The sequence below is a fragment of the Tympanuchus pallidicinctus genome, unplaced genomic scaffold (genome assembly GCF_026119805.1).
Source record: "Tympanuchus pallidicinctus isolate F22 unplaced genomic scaffold, pur_lepc_1.0 scaffold6, whole genome shotgun sequence".
Classification (NCBI taxonomy): Eukaryota; Metazoa; Chordata; class Aves; order Galliformes; family Phasianidae; genus Tympanuchus; species Tympanuchus pallidicinctus.
The window spans coordinates 8,475,906-8,496,690 of NW_026294780.1; the positions used below are offsets into that span (position 1 = coordinate 8,475,906).

The following is a 20,785-nucleotide window of genomic DNA, read 5'->3' on the forward strand; positions in this document are numbered from 1 at the left end:
AATACTTAAAGAAAGAGAGAGTTCATTTCTGAAAGACTTTTAGCAGTATTTGTAGATTATTTTTCCCATACTTTGGTGATGGTGCATCATCTGTAGATATGAACCTTACAAAGCAGAAGGCAAAGACACAAGTAGTGCACGGGTTAAGAGATGTGGTAACAGATGTCAGATGCTGAGACCTGGAAGCTTCACATTATGTGTTCCAACCAGCAGTTCTTTCCTTGGGACTACTAATAGCTTTAGTAGCTGAGGAATAAGGCTCAAAGAAGGTGAACATGCAGCTTTACGGGTTCTGCTCTATTCTGAAGTCTAATAGAAGTTCAGGTTCCTCCATAGGAGTAGATACTACTGAACGTTTCCAGAATCAAGCTCAGTCACCTAGAGAAGTTTAAGGCTGACCAAGAGAAATATCCAGTGAACTTAAATACCAACAGTTGGTGTGGAGATCATCTGGATTTCTTGCTAAGTCTCAGGTACCTGACTGCCAACTTCGATATAATTTAGGAAGTCAGATTCTCAGCGTGGCAATTTTATTCTTTGCTCAAAGCTGCCCTCTGTTTTTATTCCTTTTTCCCCCTTGTTTACAAGTTCAATTTTGCAAATAAAAGAGATTCTTCACTTTTTTGTGCTGTAGCTATCTCAAAATGACTGCCCAGCTTCCCAGTTCACTTAACATCTCTTGTTTCTCAAAATTACAGTAAAGGTTTCCAACAGTGTCAGATTTGGGTGGTCTGAATTGTCTCCTATGTACTGTAAGTTGGTCTTTCTTCCAAAGGCATTTGGTGAAATTCTTCACCTCCTTTTAAAGAGTACCATTGATTGTGATCCTAGCATATCCTCTGGTCTCTTATTTATTACTTACAAATAGCTTCTTTTACTTCTTCTAAATAAAACCAATATTAAAAAAGTATACATATTTTCAGACACCTGTGCATTTTAGAGAAGCTGAAAAGAGAGCTGAAACTTTTGCCTTTTGATTACTATTTCTCAGGAAGCCCTTCCTATAAAATAGTCTTAAAGGTAGTAGTTGGAGTCTACAGCTGCTCAGCGAAACCATTATAAAACATAATATTTGCAGTGTTATCAACTGAAAGTTGAATAAAATGATGATTCATAATTGATTCTTTCATTCAGAGGGTGGGCAAAGCAGTTTCCTAATGGCAGTCTGCATTTCTGGAGACAAACAGATGTCCCAGCAGCTGAACCAGGCATCTCTCATTTAACTGCGTGGTCTATTTAATCTGTCAAAGAATTTTGATTTTTATTTAACAAAATCAAATCATTATGCTGTGATAGGATGTTTTAACTCCAATACAACAAGGTGTTGCCTACAGGAAAATAAATCTACAGTCAGCAAAAATACCAGCTTCAGACTAACGAGCTAGAGAACCAAGGTTTTAAGTGTTAATTAGTAAATAGTTATTTTGTTATATGTGTCTAATTTACTGTAGTAGATTAATTTATTTATTATTGCCATAAAACAATAATAATAGTACCCTTAGAAGCCCATACTCTTTCATAAAAAAGTAAGAGAGACTTTGCAAAGTGCCTGCAGAAGTTTGGTGTTCCTCAGATCCCTTTGATTTTCAGTGCCTGTGATCACTGTCATTAATCTGACTGCCTTTGGAAAAAAACTGGATAGATATTGAGATAGCTATTGATAGATATTGAGAAAGCTATTTAAGAAAGTGATTCTGGATATAATTTACAAGTCTTTGCAATAAGTAATTAATACTTCTTTTATTTCAGGACTCAGAATTTGACCCCTTGAAGTTCACCAGTGTCATTGAATGTGAGAATCCTAACAACGACTTAAGTAGGTTTCGAGGTTCCATGTGAGTATTTCATGTAATATCCTTTGGTATACACTCCCTTCCTCTAATACAGAACAAAATACATGCTGTTTTGGTTTGGTCTGTGTTATATAAGCTGTGTCATTGTCACTACTGAATAACCTCTCCTCTGAGGGAGGTGGTGTAGTTATTGGCTTTGATTAGGTTACACTCTAGAATCAGTTTACATTCCAGAATGAGTGTATGAAGCAGTGTAGTTGCAGCTACTCTTCTCCCTTTCCCTCTCCCCATAGATAAAAATAAGTCAATTTGGAAGTTGTAGGAAATAGAAAAGCAGTCCAAGAGTCCAAGAGAGCCTATAAACAAGCACAGTGTTTTACTCTCTTTTTACGAAGATTTGTCTGTTTGATGTTTCTTTTAATATGAGCATCATTGAGGAAAATCAGGATGTGAAACTGATATTTGTCCAGCTATGGCAATATTCCTTTCCTCATTCAGACCAAATAAAACAATTGGCTCATACAATGGGCATACTTGTGCATTACCATGCAGAGTCACGTACAACCACTTAACAGTTCTAAACAAACAGAGCTGCATTAACTGGGTGCTCATCCCTGGCCAATTTGTTCTGCTCAGAAACAAGTGAAAAATGTTTTAGTATGTACACAGTGCTTTCCTTCTAATGTAGCCTGGACTGTAGTGTGTGGACACACCAGCACTAGCGGTGACTTAAGAGATGCACTCTTATGTTTTTCTAGTGTCATTAACTTCATGCAACATGAAATCCTAGGAATGTTTTGCGTTTTTTTGGTCTACATTTTAATGAAAAGAGCTAAACAGACACTAATTCTTTTATAGAATACCATAATTTATCATCTGGATTAGGAGTGATGAGCAGTATTGAATTGCATAAATAGTATAAGGATTGAAAATTGCTGGGGCTTAGGGAGTTTTTAATAATGATGCAATTTACCAGCTCAGTTACTACTCTCAGATGTCACAAATTGTGTAGGATGTACTGTCAACTGGTGTGAATCAGGCTAGCTTTTTCAAAACTGCGTCAAGTTGTAGTGTGGGAAAATGTGTTCCTTTATTTAACAGCACAATGTGCTACAGTACATGGAAAGATAAAAGTTTAGTATTAGACATTACTGTGTGAGAGTGTGGAACTGTCTACATTAATAGAGAGCCTGCTGTACTCCAGAAATGACATTTCCAGATATGGAAATGGAAAGTTTGGCAGCTTATCTTTCACACTTCTTGTGTTTGAATCTCAGTTCCCAAATACTGAGCATAAGATCATAGAATGGTTGGGATTGAAAGACACCTTTAAAGATCACCTAGTTCTTGGACTAGGATATCTTTCACTAGGTCTGAACAGAGAAGGCTGTAGAAGGTACGCATAAATTTGTCTTCAATTATGTATTTATTTATGTACTCCTTGTGAAAAAGTTCAGTATCGTGTAAGTTACAGAGATGAGTTATGTAGCAAGTAACACCACAGAATGTTCTGGAAGGCTGTTTAACAAATACACAACAAAAAGTCAAGATATCATTTGTGAATCTGACAGAAAGCATAAGACGATTTCCAGGTCTCATCAACTATGCTCCAAAACATTTACAACTAAAGGTCCACGGGACATTTGAAGGGAAGAGAGACCAACTGTCAACAAATAAACTCTCAGACTCCAAGTTTGTCAATGGAGAGGGTTTTTTTTTTCCCTTCTGTTTTTGATTTTCTTCATTAGCATCATGAAATCATGGCTATATTTCATGTTAGCAAGATGAATAGTAATTAGCACATCTAAATTGAGGCACGTAATTGCCGTGTCAAAATCAGATCTTAATTCAAAATCTTACCAGTGGTGACTGCTTGAAAGACAGATTCAGATAGCTCCTAGTTGAAAGTATCTCAGCTGAAAAGAAATGCTACTAGGCTATTTAAATAAGGATGCTGTGAGCACAGTAGCTTTCTATTTTTAAAGAAGTCTATCATCTTTTCCTGCTTGAAATATAAAATATAGTTGTAATGTCTACGTTGACAATTTTTTAGAGGAATAGAAATGTTTGAGTGTGCATATTGTAAAAATTCTGAACTGTGATCATTATAGATAAGCAGTGTAGCACTGACAGCTCATAGTGAGAAAAGATATGATAATCCAAACCAAGAAAAATACTGCAAAATGCGTTGAGACAGACCTGGCCCTATCCTATGCCTACAAAATAGTATCATACAAATTACTACATATAACTTCTTTAGTGACATTGACATGACCTGCACTGATCACACTCCGGGTGTGCAGATGAGCAGGGAGACTGCCTGTTCTTAAGTGCTTGCTTCAGTTCTTCCCTGCTGTTTCTGCACCCTTGCATATCGCAAGCGTATTTACTCTGCAAGGAATCTTCTGGGTAAAAAGAATAGTGTAAAACCTAACATGACCTCGGCCTGCTTGGGTCTAGCCAGAGTATGTACAGTATGCACAGCAAAAATTCAAAAATTCTGTACCGGCTTCCAAAAATAACAAAATTGGCCTTAAAATCTTGTTCCTACCTTTCTTATGTGTATATGTGCAAGGGAAGAGGGGAAGTCATAGTTTGCATTCCAGCTTCTCAGCTTTTCTCTGAAAGGTAAAAGGCTTTTTTGTAAGAAAAGTACAGAAACCTGTATCTAACCATTCAGTATCAAAAGATTTGCTTGGAAAGTTCCAAAGTGAATGTGGGAAGTAAAAATACTAGCAATAATAGGAATCATAGAATCATAGAATATCAAGGTTGGAAATGACCTGTAAGATCATCTAGTCCAACCATCTTCTGATTACTATTGCTATCACAAACTACACCATATCTCGTAGCTCCTCATCCAGGCACCTCTTGAACACAGCCAGGGCCGGTGACTCCACCACCTCCCTGGGCAGCCATTCCAGTGCCTGACCACTCTCTGAGAGAAAAAGTTTTTCTTCATGTCCAACCTAAACCTCCTCTGGTTCAACTTGCAGCCATTTTCCCAAGTCCTGCTTGTTGCCTGGGAGAAGAGGCCAAACTCCTCCTCATCACAACCTCCCTTCAGGTAGTTGTAGAGTGCAATACCCGCATTTCTGTTTCAAAGCTTGACCTGAGTTTGCAAAGCCAAAATAATTGAAAATCACATTACAATCTTTTGAATAAAAAAATACATTACTGTACATGTCAGTGTCTCTCTGACAAAATCTAGTGGTACAAAGTCCATGAGAATACATTTCAGTCAACACTGAGAGTCAGGAAGGTTCTTTTCAATGGTGACACTGAGGCCACCTTGAAGACTGCAGAGTGTTTTCTTTGTGATTCTCAAGTACTGGAAAGCAAACAGCTCCACTACTTGCTTTGTAAGAAATCTGAGACACGAGGGAAGGAAAGAAAATACTGTCTTCTGAATACAGGATTGATAGGTCACCTTGCTATTTAGCGCTGGCTAAGTTCCAAGGGAAAACATAACAGAAGGCTGATGTGAGCTGTCCTCAGGTTGTATTTGAGTTCCCATGTTAAACCAGGAGAGTTGTTTCTACAACAGCACATTGATTTCATCCATGTTTCTTAAAGAACAGATGATTTGGTCGACTTCATGTGAATATGAGAACATAAAAAGCAGTGCAAGGTGCATGTGAGGATGGGCTGTGGTGAGAAGGTTCAGTGAGTGAAGGTTGGCAGGTCTTGGCACCTCAGGGTTAACTTCAGCAGGATCAGATGTGGTACAACATAAGCAAGAACAACTATCTAATTGTGTAGAACAAGCACACAAGTAATCATGCTGTCTGCAGTATGCCTATCACAGTCCACTGTTACAGTCAAGAATAGTAAAGAACCAATGAAGGCTATAAAATCATAAGCCAAAGCCATTACTTCCTAAGTAGATTTGTCTTTATCAAGTCCATTTATTAAAAGAAGTCATAAGTGTGATTTGGAAACTGAATTGGGAACTCAAACTAACATCCATTTATGAGGAAGGAAGGTTAAAGCACAGTTCCATCTTAAAGAGCAAATGGCAGAATCCCAGTAATAGTGTATTTTGTGCACTATGGATTCATTACAAAATTATTCCCCATGGTACAAGTCCAGCAAAATGTGGATAGTTCTCCAGCTGGTAATCAGTATTTGTACCTATTGACATACAGCAGCCCCCAATTTTTAAAGCTCTCTTGGCAAAGGGTGAAACAGTGAGTTACAGATATTTGCTGAACAAAACCTCTTCTCATACATGAAGCCCATGGGGAGGTTGGGCTAAGCAGAAGTTTTTTCCTTATGAAATCCACTTTTTTGTAGAAGTCACAGTTTTAAGATAGATTGCAGATTTCAGGGGACGCTATTTTAAACATTCAAAACCAGGTAGCCATAAAGTTTGGTGTTATAATACTGTTAATTTTAGCATAACACATTAGGGTTTTCCAGGATTTCTCTTAAACTCTGAGCTTTTATTAGTTTCCTATTGCTGTTGGAGTTTTTAGAATTTGGAAGTGTGATGATTATGCTACTCTGCAGGGGCAGAACACATTTCAGATTGCTTTCATCTGCTCTGAGGCATTAGTATACTACTGTTAAATTACATTTTATTCATGTAGAAGAGGTCTGAAATGATTATTAGGTTTGTCTTTCTTACCTAATAAAACATTCTAACCCTATGCTTTAATAGCTGTTATTGTTCAGCAGTTAATTCTCATAAGGCTGTTTTCTGCAGTTCTCAGTCAACTGAAATTTGAGTCAGTCTATACAGAGCAGAAAGTAAGAAGTTGTAGTGAAAATGTAGTATTGTTCCACTTTTCTCATGCGCTTTGGTGCATGCAGTCATCAGAGTGCATGCCATTTCATCTTTCTTACACAGCGAGACACTTCTGAAAGCAATCTCCCTTATTGATGAACTCTCCGAAATTTTTTCCTTTCTTTTTCACTAAACTGACTGATATACACTATCAGTCTTTCTAAGTATCTTAGTGCCACTGTATCTGAAGCCCTGCCCTTTCCCAATTTCCCCATATTTCTTTGATAAAAACATATGAACGCTGTGTAAGCATTATGCACTACACATCTGCTCCGTAGATGGATTGAGTTTACTGTGATTGCACAAGCAGAATTTGTACATGCACGAAAAGTTTAATGCATTTTCAAAGCATAGAACTGGCTGTATAGTTGCTGTAGATTTGGCCTTCATATCTACTGAACGTTTGTCCAGTACATTTGCATATCCCACAGCCTAGCCAGAGCCATTGGTGGTGCTCAGCTGCACTGCTGCATGTCTGGGATTCCTGGGTAGGGATTCTCAGTTTTCAAAGTCTGCCAGACGATTGTCCCAGGAGGAAGATCTAAGGGAATATTTCACCGTCAGGTTGAGAAAACTTTTTTTTTTTTTTTAAACTCTGAAGATGTTTCCTTGGCTTGTTGTATTACAGAGTATGATTTAACAAGCTTAATGTTTTGACATGCTGTGCTTTGTTCTGCTTTTAAATTTTCTGCAGTGTACATAAAAGTGGAAAAAAGGATGGACTGTTCAAAGAAAATCTTTTGTTACGTGGATGTACTATTAGAAATACAGAAGAAGTTGTAGGAATTGTAATCTATGCAGGTAAAAATTGCTTTTCTGTCTGACTAAGCACACTTGCCTTTTTATAGTTTCCTTAAAATACAGACAGGAATCCCTATTACATCATTTGACGCAATTGCTTTTGCAGGGCATGAGACCAAAGCTTTGTTAAATAATAATGGACCTCGCTATAAACGCAGTAAGCTTGAAAGACAGATGAATGCTGATGTCCTTTGGTGTATCCTTATACTTCTCATCATGTGTCTGTTTTCTGCCATTGGTAAGTGCTCTTTAAAAATAGAAACTTAACTATCAGACTCTCTTGAGATTCACGTGCTTAGCTTCAGCAAAAACGTGTATCTGCAGAAACATAAAATCCATATAGCTGCTTTTTGATTACATTTTATTCCTTGAAATGATTATTTTTTAATACACAGGATTGTCTAAATGGATTCTTAGTTTCAATCAAGTGTAAGTCATTAATATCCGAGATTCAGATGCATACATTCTATCACTTCCAAAAATGACAAGTCCAAAAGAAGCCACTTTATAGGCTTATAGTGACCTCAAAATTACAGATGGTAGAGTATAACATGCCTTAGTCAGCCAACAGATCAATTTATGACCAGAGAGTAAACATAATTAGCACAGTGCTGTTCCCCAGTACTATTTATTAACTCAAGGCTGCAGCTTTGAAACTGAAGAAATCTGTAAATGTCTAAATCTTCATAAATCCAATTAGAAGATCCTCTGGACTTCCTAGAGTGTTTAAGGAAATACTGAGCTTAATACTCTTCAGGCTTTTTTTTAACTTGTTTGTAAGAAGGAAATGAGTTTCTTATTATCTGGCATCCAAAATGATTGTTAATATATTGCATATGAATTCCATATCCCTAATGTTTGTGTGTTCTCTTGTGTTTGTGTGTGAGTCATGCGTCGGAAACATTAGAATGTTTCCTAACAACCACAGTGTAGTTTAATAACAGTCTTATGCCATTTTAATAAATCTCAGCATGCCTTTTTCCAGGTACTGTCAAATAGTGCTTAAAGATGAGTTTTTTCCAGCTGTGAATCAGTCCTCGTATTTGTTTCCGCTGAGTTGATGACACTTTGGTGTAGCATCTCAGTGTGAGAGAGCCCTGTCCTCAAGGTTGTGTTGAAGTGCTGCAGTACCTTAATTGAAGGCAGGCTTAATTGCAGGGAGTCCCTGCTTGCAGCTATCCCATTCACCACCACAGGACAGGCGATGTCCCAAACACTAGCAGCAGGCTGTGTTGCTTCATGACTACAATGGGCTGTGGGAGTGTAAATATGAATAGGTGGGCACACAGCAGGTGACACATCTGATGTCTACTCTGTCACTTCTGCTCCAAGGACAGAAACCACCAGCAGAGGGCCAAAGCAAAGTGCAGGAGGTGATAACCACGATGCACAGCTGGAAGTAAATTCGATTGAGCGATTCAAAACCAGAGCTGACTGATGCTGCGCACATGCAAAACTGTGTTCTCTAAGAGTCAAATCTGATATCTTCTATCGAGACATTATAAATGGAGGAAATCTGAGTCAAGATATTTATAAAACAAGTCATGAGTCATGATGTAGGTCATTCTTGGTTTGGGAGTACAATCAAGAATAGAAGTACAGCCATCAGTAGGAGGATATTGGGAGTACTGAGACAAAGTAATTTCCTTATTGGCTTAAATATTGCTTGTATTTTTCAGAAGTTCAATGCTGTTTTATTGTATCAGGATGTAAAGGCAAATTTAAAATCTAGACAGATTAATTTTAAAATAGGCTTTTGTTTCTCTTTTGTTGTTCTCTGACGCGTAATTAAAATAATATGAATACTTCTTATGGTGGTGAAATTCATCCTTGATTTTAACCTTACGAACATCAGACATCTGTTTTCAGTCTCTCCTCCATCTCTCAGAAGAAACTAGCTGCAATTCCTAGCACTCTTCTTAAAAAGGCAACCTTCTGTTTTTAACAAGAGTGTATTTTTCCCAAAATAATAATATCCTTATATTTATTTAACTAATCACGATCAAGAACACAAGGTTTCTAACAAAGCTTATTTTTTTTTCTGTTCTTAGTTCCTCTGCTTCCCTGCTGTTGGCTCTGCTGCTACTCTTAGCCTGAACTACTGTTTTACACTAGCCAGATTGCTTTATTTGGATAAAGTTTATCCAAAAAGTGAGTTGTAGATACTGTCCTTAGGACCAGACAAATGCCTATCCTAAACCCTAAATCCTACTGGGAAAAAAAAAAGTAGGTTTTTGTGAATCTCTTTCAAGTCATACTGAATAGTTGAAAACAAGTATCAATTTCCTATGTAACTCTTCTCTGACGACTAGTTTATATTATATACCCTTATATCTTGGAGTTACTGTAGACTTTTCTCTCTTTCAACTCTTCTGCAGGTCACGGCCTATGGGTATGGCAATACGGTGAGAAGAAGAAACCAGTTTTTGATGTTCCAGGACCTGATGGCAAATACTTGTCTCCTGTTCTAGCTTCAGTGTATTTATTTCTGACAGCAATCATAGTTTTTCAGGTATCCAAGTTGTGCATAATGCCACCTGTATTTATGATTTTCTATGTGTGTGTGGGGTGTGTAGTACCCCTTCTACCACTGAGAAGATAAACAAACAGTAGAAATGTATTTAGACACTTTAAATTTTAAATATAGAGAATGCGATAATATATAAACAGAAATCTAAATGGAAGAAAGTAAATGGTCTATTCACTGATGAAAATTGAAAATTTTTTTGAAAACAAGCACACTGATCACACAGTAAGGTCTCAGGGCTACACTGGCCTTGGAGAAGAAAAACACTTGAAAACTAACCTTCCCTAAAAGACTCAGGTGTTCTATTTAATTTAAACAAGTAGGAAGAGATAGGATTCACCTGAAAGAAAACAGGCTTCATGCTTCATATGCACCCACTGTGAAACACATCAAAGAGGTGGGGTACCACTTTGAGTATGGTATGAACAGAAGTTATATACATTTTTAACCACTTTCCAGAAAATGTGGTTCTTAACTCTGTGTCAGTGTGAACAAACATCTGCAGGCTAAAACTGAGATGCAAATTAGATATTTCATGAAGTTTTGACAAACCTTAAGAAACAGCTGGAAATCTTTTCTGGAGAAACTTCTCATATCCCTTTCTTCAGAAATTATTTTTTTTCTTCATTCATTTAATCTGCAGTGCAGATGCCAGGACTAAAGAATTCATTCCTATGGAAAGCTTTACACATCTCATTCTGTTTTCTTGTTGCTGCTAAGGGAATTTGTAAGCAGTGTATTATTTATGCAGAATAAATTCATTCTATTCTTCAAGTGCAAAACACATTTACAGGATTCTGACTGCACTGTCTTTTTGTTTTGCTTTGTTATGTTTTCCTGGCCAGTTTCAAGCACATCTTATTAGCCCAGAAAAGTTCAATTTCTGTCCAAGTTTTGGTAATCACTCTTCCAGACATAATAATGGATTTCAGCTTTGCAATTTGTGACGTTTTCTTAATCTGATACAGCAGATAGACTGTTTTCAAATGTGCTGATAGCTTCACAGTAGACATTTAAAGTACATAGCCTCTTTGCATTCTAGACTACTGCCAAATTAGATTTTTACAAATTCAGTCTGTTTTCTCCTAATTCATTTTATTTTTCTGTGTTCTAGGTTATGATTCCAATCTCTTTGTATGTTTCCATTGAAATAGTTAAAATCTGCCAAGTGTACTTTATTCATCAAGATAAAGACTTATATGATGAAGAAACAGACTCTCAGCTGCAGTGCCGAGCTTTAAATATCACAGAAGACTTAGGTCAGGTGCAGTTTATCTTTTCAGACAAGACTGGGACACTTACTGAAAATAAGATGGTTTTCCGAAGATGCACAGTTTCTGGAATAGAGTATTCCCACGATGATAATGGTGAGCTCATGATCTTGTTTTATATCTAACTGCTGTGCTCTGGTGAAATCTGAAGTAGATTAAGAAATTGCTGTAATCTTGAAAAAGAAAGAAAAACAAAAGAAATTGCATGTATCCACTCAGTATACTCCATAATAACTGTTTTCATGTAATTATATTTTGATGACTTTTTCAGCTAGTAAAGGCAGTCTTTTCAGAATGTCTCTAACATGGACAGTATGTTGTCAAGACAATTAGGGCTTCAAGCTTTACCTTCTGGTCTAGTAATGCACTTCAGCCCATGGCTAATTTAAGCAAATAACCAACACACAACTGATCACCAACACACAACTGATTGTGTATTTGAAGTGTACAATGCAAAGTACCAGCTTTAAGCATGCAGCCAGATCGGTCTCAGATTGAATAGCTGGAATAAGAAAACATAATAATATAACAAAACATAAACAAGCTTACTGGCTTTTATATTCACAGGAAATGTAATCTGACCTAAGATCATATTTTATGTTACTTTTGTCAGGTTCTTTTCGGTGTTCCTGTGTGTGTGACAGGTGACTGCATTAGAGTGACTCCATTGCAATTGATAGACTATGCCCAAGTGTCAGCATTATACACTGAGAACTCATTTTTGGTCACAAGGGAAAATGGGGATTGTCATCTGTGTGTCATCTCATCACCTTACCAAAATAATGAAGTGATTTCCTGTTTTTTGAGTTGTTTGCAGTTAGTGCCAAGCTTTTTTTCTCTGACGTTTTATTGTTACTGTTTTTTACGTAACAGATTTTAATTCTTCAAATCATATTCTGTTTCTGTATCAGAAAATATCAATAGCTATAGTATTGCATTCTTAATTGCAAAAATTAGATTTCTTAGCAGAACATTTTAAAATCACTGCTTTAAAATTTTTTCTTGAAAGCCATTACGGAAGTTCAGCTTGCAAAAAAAGATACGGAATAAGAGAAATAACTAAAATAGACTGGAAAAATCTAAAGATTCCAAGGTGATAAATAATATTTTGAAGCTTTGGATTATGTGACAATTGTTCTTTTTTTCTCTTGAAGTAGTGCTGACATTTTGCACTCTTCTTCAGAAAAACCAAGGTGTTTGGGTAGTCTTATTATGCCAGTGTTAGAGAAATAAGAATTAAAATAGAGAAGATTTCCTGCCTCTGTACTGTAGGTAAGACAGAAAGGAGAGTTAGTATTAAGAGCAGTTTCTGGACTCCTAGTTCTGCTCTCAGTACTCCATGTTCATCCTTTTTTTTCCTTTGCCATTGATTGTTTGCTTGTTTGTACTAATTTCAGAATGCAGGAATGATGATGGTACTGCCAACTAAAACAGTGCTGAAAGTGTATTTTTATGTGTTGAATAGCATCAGTGGAAGCTGAGCTCAGGCTCTTGAATTTGAGGCTCAACTTTCAGATCTTCTTCTCAAACATAATGCATTTAACAGAAATCTAAGTATGTATGCTTTCATCTCATTATTTGAGGTTACAGTAAAAGCAGTTCACTACAAACAAAAGTATAAATTAAGTAGCTAAATAAGCTAAACTAATTATTTTTTTCTGTCATTCATTTCACTTGCTCCTATGTTTAGGCTATTTCTAAATTCAGTTGGTATAAAATCACAGACATAAAGGTATTTTAAAAATGATATTTTGTTTACACAAGGCATTCTAAACTTTATTTCTTCTCCTCTACAGAAAATAGAACTTTCTCTGTCATTTTATGCATATTTAGTGATCATTTTTACTGCTTTTGTTCCCTATAATCAAGAAATAAAAATGATTCTTCATTCAGGCTTCATTTAAGCTGTTTGCCTGTCTGATTTTCTAACCATATCTTAAATTCTCCATTGTTTAAATCTTTTTGTTTAGATAGAATAAGATGCTTACCACAGCTCATTCTTTATAAGAGGTGCATCAATAACATTTCATTGCTCTGTGCTTAATTGCAAATTATTTGTCAGCTGCTCTTCAGTGTTTATACTTGAGTATCTGAATTCCCCTCTGAGGTTTTGGGACATATAACTGTTGGATGCCTTCCAGCTTCCCTCCTGAGACTTTACTGAAGACTTCATGAGTTAGGAAATTCTAAACATTTTGATCTTGTAGGTGATATGGCACTGCCATATATGCAAGAAAACCTAATAAAATGCATCTACCTTTTCTCATCCACTTCAGTGATAATCTGGATCTTTCCTTATCTGAATGTTATTCAGGCATAGTGATTTGTTACTTGGAATCAAACTCTTCTTTCAGTCTTTCAAATGAAGGATTGTATTTAAAATTTTCCTACATATATCAATATACAAAAGCTGAAGATAACAAGTCATTTTCTACTATAAAACAGATTATGGAAATCCACTTGTCCAGAGCTCTCTGGCTTAAGTTTGTTATTCTGCCGTGGCTGGGTAGCAGTGCCTGTTATTACAGTTGCTTGACCCTTCCCATGATAAGATCCTTTTTTCAGCTATGGGTAGTTTTACAAACCTTTTAACTATTTGGTTAAAGTTTCCCATGCCAGATGTCTGCCTCAGGCATGAAGTCTGGGGGAGTAATTTCAGTCAGAACAGTTCCGTTCAGCCATATCCAAGAGCAAAGCTAAGATGCAATGCATTTTTTCCCATGCTAAGAAGTTCTGGCAAATTTTACTCCAAAGTTATGTAGAGTCCCTGTATTCTGAAGTTCAGCTATACATACACAGTAAGGGGGAAACTCGTACCTAGAGTGACAGATTGAGGTCTAAAATTTCCATGCTTTGGAACTTTAATTTTCTGCTGAAGTATGGGTTTTTTTGCATAATCTAGATCTGCTATATATCTGTTAATTACTCAATCAGCAGATTGTGCATAGTCTTCACAAATTTTATGCGTGCTGCGCTGCAAGCTTTTCTCCCTAAAATTTGTTCAGTTATGATCAGTTTCATTCTTTTCTGTCCTGCAGGCATTGTTATCCCACAATTGTCATCATTGTATCTGAGTTTTTGCCACTAACGTGTCAAGCGATATGTGACACTCATGATGTATAGCTTCTTCATTCCTCTTTTTCCTACCCCTATAAGCGCAGCATGCAATTTGTGTGGGTGTGGGGATTCCTTAAAAGGTGTACACTGTGCTGTGTTAAAATTGACATTTGGGTAAGCATGTCTTTTCTTCTTTTTTTGAGTGGTGGCAGTGTCCTCATTTTCTCTGGAATTTTTTTTCCACAGTATCATATTAATTTACCATGTAAAAGGTGAGCCTGATGATTATGGAGAAGTGTTCTGTTTTGTAACAAAAGCAGGCATATTAACTGTGATTTTCATTACAGAAACTCATGTGGACCTCACGCAGGGCTGAAGTAATTAAATGTTTCTAAAAGAATACACAAAATCCTGAAAAAGACAATACATTTTCTAGGCAGTGTAGAGAGCAAGCAGCAGTTTTGTAATTTGCTGGAGAAGACATTTTCTTGCAGAATTCTGTATTGGCTCTAAGTTTCTTACAGGGCTAGTGGCACTATGCCTGGGAATATTGCATTGTTTTAGTCTAGACAAGAGGTGACAAAAATATGAATAATAGAGACCAATAAATTCCACCAGTATGGGACAGAATCTCCTAGCCAACTGGAGGTAGTACAGACTATTACTCATGGTACTTCTATGTGAGAGCTTAGCACCAAAGAGGATCCAAAAACAGTTGTGAAAGCTGTGAGGGAAGGTGTGAGTGTGTTTAGCAACTGTTCCATGATGCAAGCTCTATCAAATATACATCACTATTGAGTGCACCTGTAGCAGTCTGGTATAGATTATGCAAAGATTAGGATTAAACTGATCAGTGAGCCTTCTGGACACAGTGTTGACAGAGGTGGGATTTTTGTTACCTACTTGAGATATTTATGTGGAAAATAGTCACCTAGTAATTTCGCAGTTAATAGTTCATCAAATTTGTTTTACACACCTATGTTTATTGTCTGTTAGATGACTGTTTCTTTGTGGTTTAGAATTCCAAATACAGATGAAAAGAATTCCCATCGCATATCTAGATTACATGTTCTCTTAAATCAATTTACTTCTTGAATTAGAGTGAGTTAATTAAGAGCAGGATATACCATGGACTTTCCAAGTGGAAGAATGAGTGCCTCATTCATGAATGTCCTCAGCATTTATAGAATACCCGTTGGCACTACGCTCTGGTTAAATCCCAGGAATTGATGGAGTTACATTTATCTTAAAGACAGCACCTTGCTGTGTGTTGCCTTCACAGTCAGTGATACTATAAAGGAGTGCCACATCACACCAAAAAAATAAAAGTTCTTCTAATCAGTATTTCCTCATAGCCCAAAAGAATGTAGGCACAAAAAAGCAAAGACTTATTGTCCTATATGTAAAACTGCATTGTCATACCACAGCTTTTCCTTTCAAGCTAGTAGCCAGCTTCTAACAGTTCTAGAAATTGGACATGCCCCAGATCTATCTGCTGGTTCCAGGGAGAGTAGGTGCCCAAAAGCTGACTGTGCTTGTGAAAGTCGTTATATGATTTAGCTACAACCAGATGCTCTTGGCCTGACATTTGTCCTAGATATTTTCCAAATGCTAAATGAATTGCCTGTTGTCTGTGGGGTGTGATCTCTGTTTTTCTAGTTTTAGCCACCCATTGTACGGAACTTCTGACAACACACAAGTTGAACCTCCATGAATGCAACCACACAAATCTGAAAAAACTAAATTTTTTCATTCTTTGCATTTTTTCTCTTTCCTTCCAATGACTGAAAAAAACTCTAGAGAACCGAATAGAAGGATAATTTTATGGTAGTGAAGGCAAACGGTGAAAACCCAGTGATTTTTCCTTGGCTAGCCAAGTTTCTTAGTCACTGAATTCAAGAAAGAAAGAGTTCTCTTCCACACTCTATGTTTTCATGCTAAAGATTGGCCAGCAACTACTTTTCACTGGAAAGTGCATTATATGGAAAAAATCTTTTTCTTAGTTTGAGGGACTATATTGTGGTGAAACTTTGTTGTTCATTTTGTACATAACCAAAAGACATTGCCACATCAGAAAACTGAATTGAATTGAAAATTGAATTTACTAAACAACAACAACAAAAAAAAAGCATAAAAATGGGTAAAACCTTTTCCCTAAATATTGCTGGTTCTTCCAGAGGGACGGCTCATCTGCCTTTCTTTTCCATCTGAAAATCTTCAGAAATCAGGAGGGTCCTTTTAGCTTTTCTCCAGAAAGATCGAAGCAATCAACAGAACAGGCACTCTGTATAGCTTGTTTGTAGTTTCTCTTTACATTTATTATTACTTTCTGAAGAAAAATTATTGGAGGATGTGGACAGAAGCAGGAGAAGTAGAACTGAATACTCTGGGAGTGTTGTATTTTGAACTCCTAAGCAATAACTAATGACGGAGAGATTAGAGACAGGTAATAATTTCCTCTGAGCGTGTATGCGTGAGCATAGGTATGCCTGCACTCACAATTGCTCTGGAAGATCTCTAGGTGGATAGAAAGAATCTCCATTTCTAAGTGGAGTATGGAGTTCATGATGAAAGACTTCAATGTATTCTTTTCATACCCATGCAGTTGCCAAGAGTAGAGAGGATGGAAACTCTTCATGTTTTATAGTCTCAGGACTTTTTTTATGGGGAAGCTTTTGCAAAGTAAGTTATGTTAGCACAGTCATACAAATTTTTTGCATGCTAGCTGCTTGTCTGAGGGTTTTTTTAGGTACTATAGAGAACTTCAAAGTGAAATAAGCTTGCACTCATAAAATCATTAGGAAATAACGTAGTGTGAAGGCATCTAGTGTTACTTCATGATAACTCAGTAGCATTCTTATCCAAATGACTGGGGATACATGGTGTTATTCCATAGGAAAATCAGGACCCCTACACTGACAACTTAATTAGTCTGGTTTAAGGGGTCTGCCGTTTTATTCTGCCCAGAACAGATTATTTTATGGTTTCCTGATCGCATTTCTCTACTTAGTTAAGCATTTGTCTGCGTGGCAGTGATGCTTTCATCAGCCTCTAAGATGGATGCCTCATAGCAGAACATAGCGTGGAAGATAACTTACGAAACAACTGATGAAGATAATTGAAAAATAAAAAATAAAAGAGTTTTTAACACAGAAATAATAAAAGAGTATCTTAAAATACTTACCAGAAGCTATAGGAATTTTAGTGACAGCTTACTGCTGTCTTCTGAAAGATGGAGAGTCCATGGAATAAGTATTAATTATCCTTTCTTCGTGCTGTAAATATCAAGTGAACAAGAGGACAGTTAAGTTAGACTTCCATGCATTGCATTGCTGTGTTTTGCAAAGTGTTTATGTCTCTGCCTTTAATAAATAACTATCAGACAAAAGATCAAGGCTGCAAATTTTCAGTGCTGAAGCTGAAAAGCATCTCACAACAATGTCTTTCAGGTTATAATATTCGTAGGGAAAGGTTCTGAATTTGAGAGGGCTGAGTGGGTGGAGAGAACAGAATGTTCCCAAAGAAGCACGCTTCACACAGTTAAAGCATTATGAACCTTAGCCATAACATAACAATCACACTGTGTTTCATTATTTCTTCAAACTTCTTAGTTTTTGTTGCATAATATGTTAAGACTGCACTCGAGAAAATGTTAAAAGGTGCTGTGGCCTTTTTTTTTTATACATTTGATATAAAATGGAAATAATACCCTTTATATCAAGCGAGCTACATTTGACTTGCTTAAATGAGATTCTGGTCTTGTATCTTTTTCTCTTTTTTTTCCTCGCTGCAGCAACAATTAAATGAATGTGCTACAATGAAAATCTGCATAGAGAACAAAACATAGCTTAAAGATACACAGACAGATTACAGTGTGTACCGATTCACTATTGGTATAATGCTAATAAAAAAGGCACATGCTGTATTAGGAACCAGTTTCTCCTGTGTTGACTAAACAAAATATTTTTGGATGTAATGTAAGAGTAGTGAAGAATACAGATATATGGTATGCAAGCATAAGTGTATATTACGCATGAAATGCATTCTCTTCTTAACCCCATTGGTTTTGTTTGTAAAATGCAGCCATCTTTGGAGTCATGTATTTCAGCTTGTTTCTGGAGCAGAAGCTTAAATTAGATATGATTATTAAAGAAAACATGTGGCCTTTTTTCTAACAACTCTGCATGGAAAAAAATATGACTAACTGGGTACCACCTTTTGCAAAGCTGGAAAGAATAATTGTACCCCTTTCTTTCCCTGCCAAGGAGTATTCCCACTTTTGGCAGGGAGTGCAGCATCCTGTCAGTCTGCCATTCAAATGCCCACATCTGGAGTAAGAAAAGTTATCCCTGTAGCAAATACAAGCTTTAACTGTGCTTTACCTGTCCACACAACACCAATTCTCCTCGAAACTGGGTTTGCTGAGGAGGCACTGGAATGTGCTTAGGATTTATTTAAATCTCAAGTATTGCTAATTGCAAAAGTCCATTCTGTTATGTCATCTTGAGCAATGTTTTTTGAACCTAGCACTTGAAGGATGCAGCCTATTACCATGCAACAGAAAGGCCAAGGAGATCAGTGACAGCCCTAATTTTTGAGCTATCTTCTAGATTCTGTTATCTGCATCACAGTAACAGGAGAAAGGAGAAGCCAGTGGTGCTGTGCTCTTCTGTTTGCAGCTGTATGGCTCTCTGAACAACTGTGTAGTTTGCTGGGAACCTCTTCCACCTCCTGCATTTCATACTAAATATATGTTCCAAATAAATGTGAAAAAGCCTCCAATCTATGATTCTGCACAGGTAGACCTATCACCATAAAGCGTGTGCAATCTGATTTCAGCTCCTCCTGCTGCTTTCTGACAGTTAAAACATGTTTGAAAGTTACAGCAGATGGCGGGCATGGTTTCTTCTTTGATCATAAAGCAAGCCCCATTAAAACGATCATGTACTGAACTCACTGTATCTGATGCAAGATTTTTCCTGGGAATATGTTTTGAAAGAAAAATCTCCATGGGCAATTTTTCCTGCAGAATGCCTGAATAGTTGACGTACATGCTAATGATCTATCATTTGACATAGGAAGATCTAATTTGTTATAGCATGGAACTGAAAGAGAGCAGAGCGAAAAGTATATAACTTGCATTGTACCTCTGCACAGTGTGGATTATTTTGAGAATATAATGAAAAGCTTTTTCATGAATGCCTAATGAAGGAATAAATAGATACCTGTTAAAGTGACGTGTGCCTGTTTAATGGATGACAGAGGCTATTAAGTGCCCATGATCTTTAGGAATGGAAAAATACATTATGTATCAGTTTAGAACTGAATGGAATCTATTGTTAGATGGGTTGGATTCAGGTCTGTTTTGCACTTTTCTTTTTTTAAATTTTTTTATTTCTACACATCAGACTGCCCAGATTCGTTTCTAACTGTAATTGTTCTACTTGAAGTCTTCATTACCCAAGTTCTCCACTGTAATATATAATTTTTAAAAACAGGTTCATTCTGTTCACACAGTCTGATACTGATAGGACAAAGGAAAACAGTTTTAAACTGAAGAGGGGAGATTTATATTGGATACAAGAGCAAAGTGGTGAGGTACTGACATAGGTTGCCCGGAGAAGCTATGGATGCTTGGAGGTGTTCAAGGCCAGCTTAGATGTGGCCCTGGGCAGTCTGATCCAGTGCCTGATTTACTGGTTGGCAACCTTAACTGCAGCAGGGGCATGGGAACTGTGTTATCTTTGAGGTTCTTTCCAACCTAAGCCATTCTCTGATTCTATGTAGAAGAGGAATGAGTGGTGCACTGCACAATAAGCATTGCACCACAAGCAGCATTGCCTGTCATACATGTCCCAGGAGAGGAGACAGACCCCAGGCTGGGGTTTGGTTGATTTCATCAAGCTGAACTATGGAATAGCCTTCAGGAGTGCAGTGTGTTACTGCAGAGTCTAGCTGCCTCTCAGTCTCATGATGAGGGAGGCAATGCGTTGCATTATGTTCCTAATTATGTTGTCTGCAACCTCCATTAGAAGGTACCATGTAGTTAAGACTAGATGTCTTCTGTTATCCCCTGTAATGGAGTCGTTCAGTATTGCTCCAAAGGTATAAGAATAAAACCTTCTTTCAGAAGAATAATAAGAATAAAGAATAAAGAATAATAATAATAATAAGAAGAAGAATAAAGCCTTCACTTCACTGAAGCCAGCATGTCCTTTTTGCCTCTTTCTCAGCAACATTTAACAAATGCACCTTTTCTCCCTCTGTACTTTTATTGATAGCCAAGCGCTTAGCGATGTACCAAGAGCCTGATTCTGAGGAAGAGGAAGCAGCTCCAAAAGGAGGAACTTTATCCCAGCGTGACAGTATCTGCAGCCATCAGAGCATCAAAGTAATTCACAGAAGCCAGAGCACCAAAACCCACCGCCGCACGGGAAGCAGAGCTGAAGCAAAAAGAGCAAGCATACTGTCAAAGCATACTGCATTCAGTAGCCCAATGGTAAGTCATGAGAATTAAGTGCACACTGTCCTATATCTTTTAACAGAG

General features: G+C 37.1%; 1 protein-coding gene across 2 annotated transcripts in view; it reads left to right on the plus strand.

Annotated features, from left to right (window-relative positions):
* Nucleotides 1-20,785, plus strand: part of ATP10A (ATPase phospholipid transporting 10A (putative)) — a 108,124-nt gene that overhangs the window by 59,729 nt on the left and 27,610 nt on the right. For both annotated transcript variants that reach the window (XM_052705675.1, XM_052705674.1), the window contains exons 3-8: nucleotides 1,750-1,835; nucleotides 7,277-7,383; nucleotides 7,490-7,621; nucleotides 9,762-9,895; nucleotides 11,025-11,277; nucleotides 20,520-20,737. In XM_052705675.1, the coding sequence (XP_052561635.1) occupies nucleotides 1,750-1,835; nucleotides 7,277-7,383; nucleotides 7,490-7,621; nucleotides 9,762-9,895; nucleotides 11,025-11,277; nucleotides 20,520-20,737 (930 nt within the window). The remainder of the gene's footprint in view (nucleotides 1-1,749; nucleotides 1,836-7,276; nucleotides 7,384-7,489; nucleotides 7,622-9,761; nucleotides 9,896-11,024; nucleotides 11,278-20,519; nucleotides 20,738-20,785) is intronic.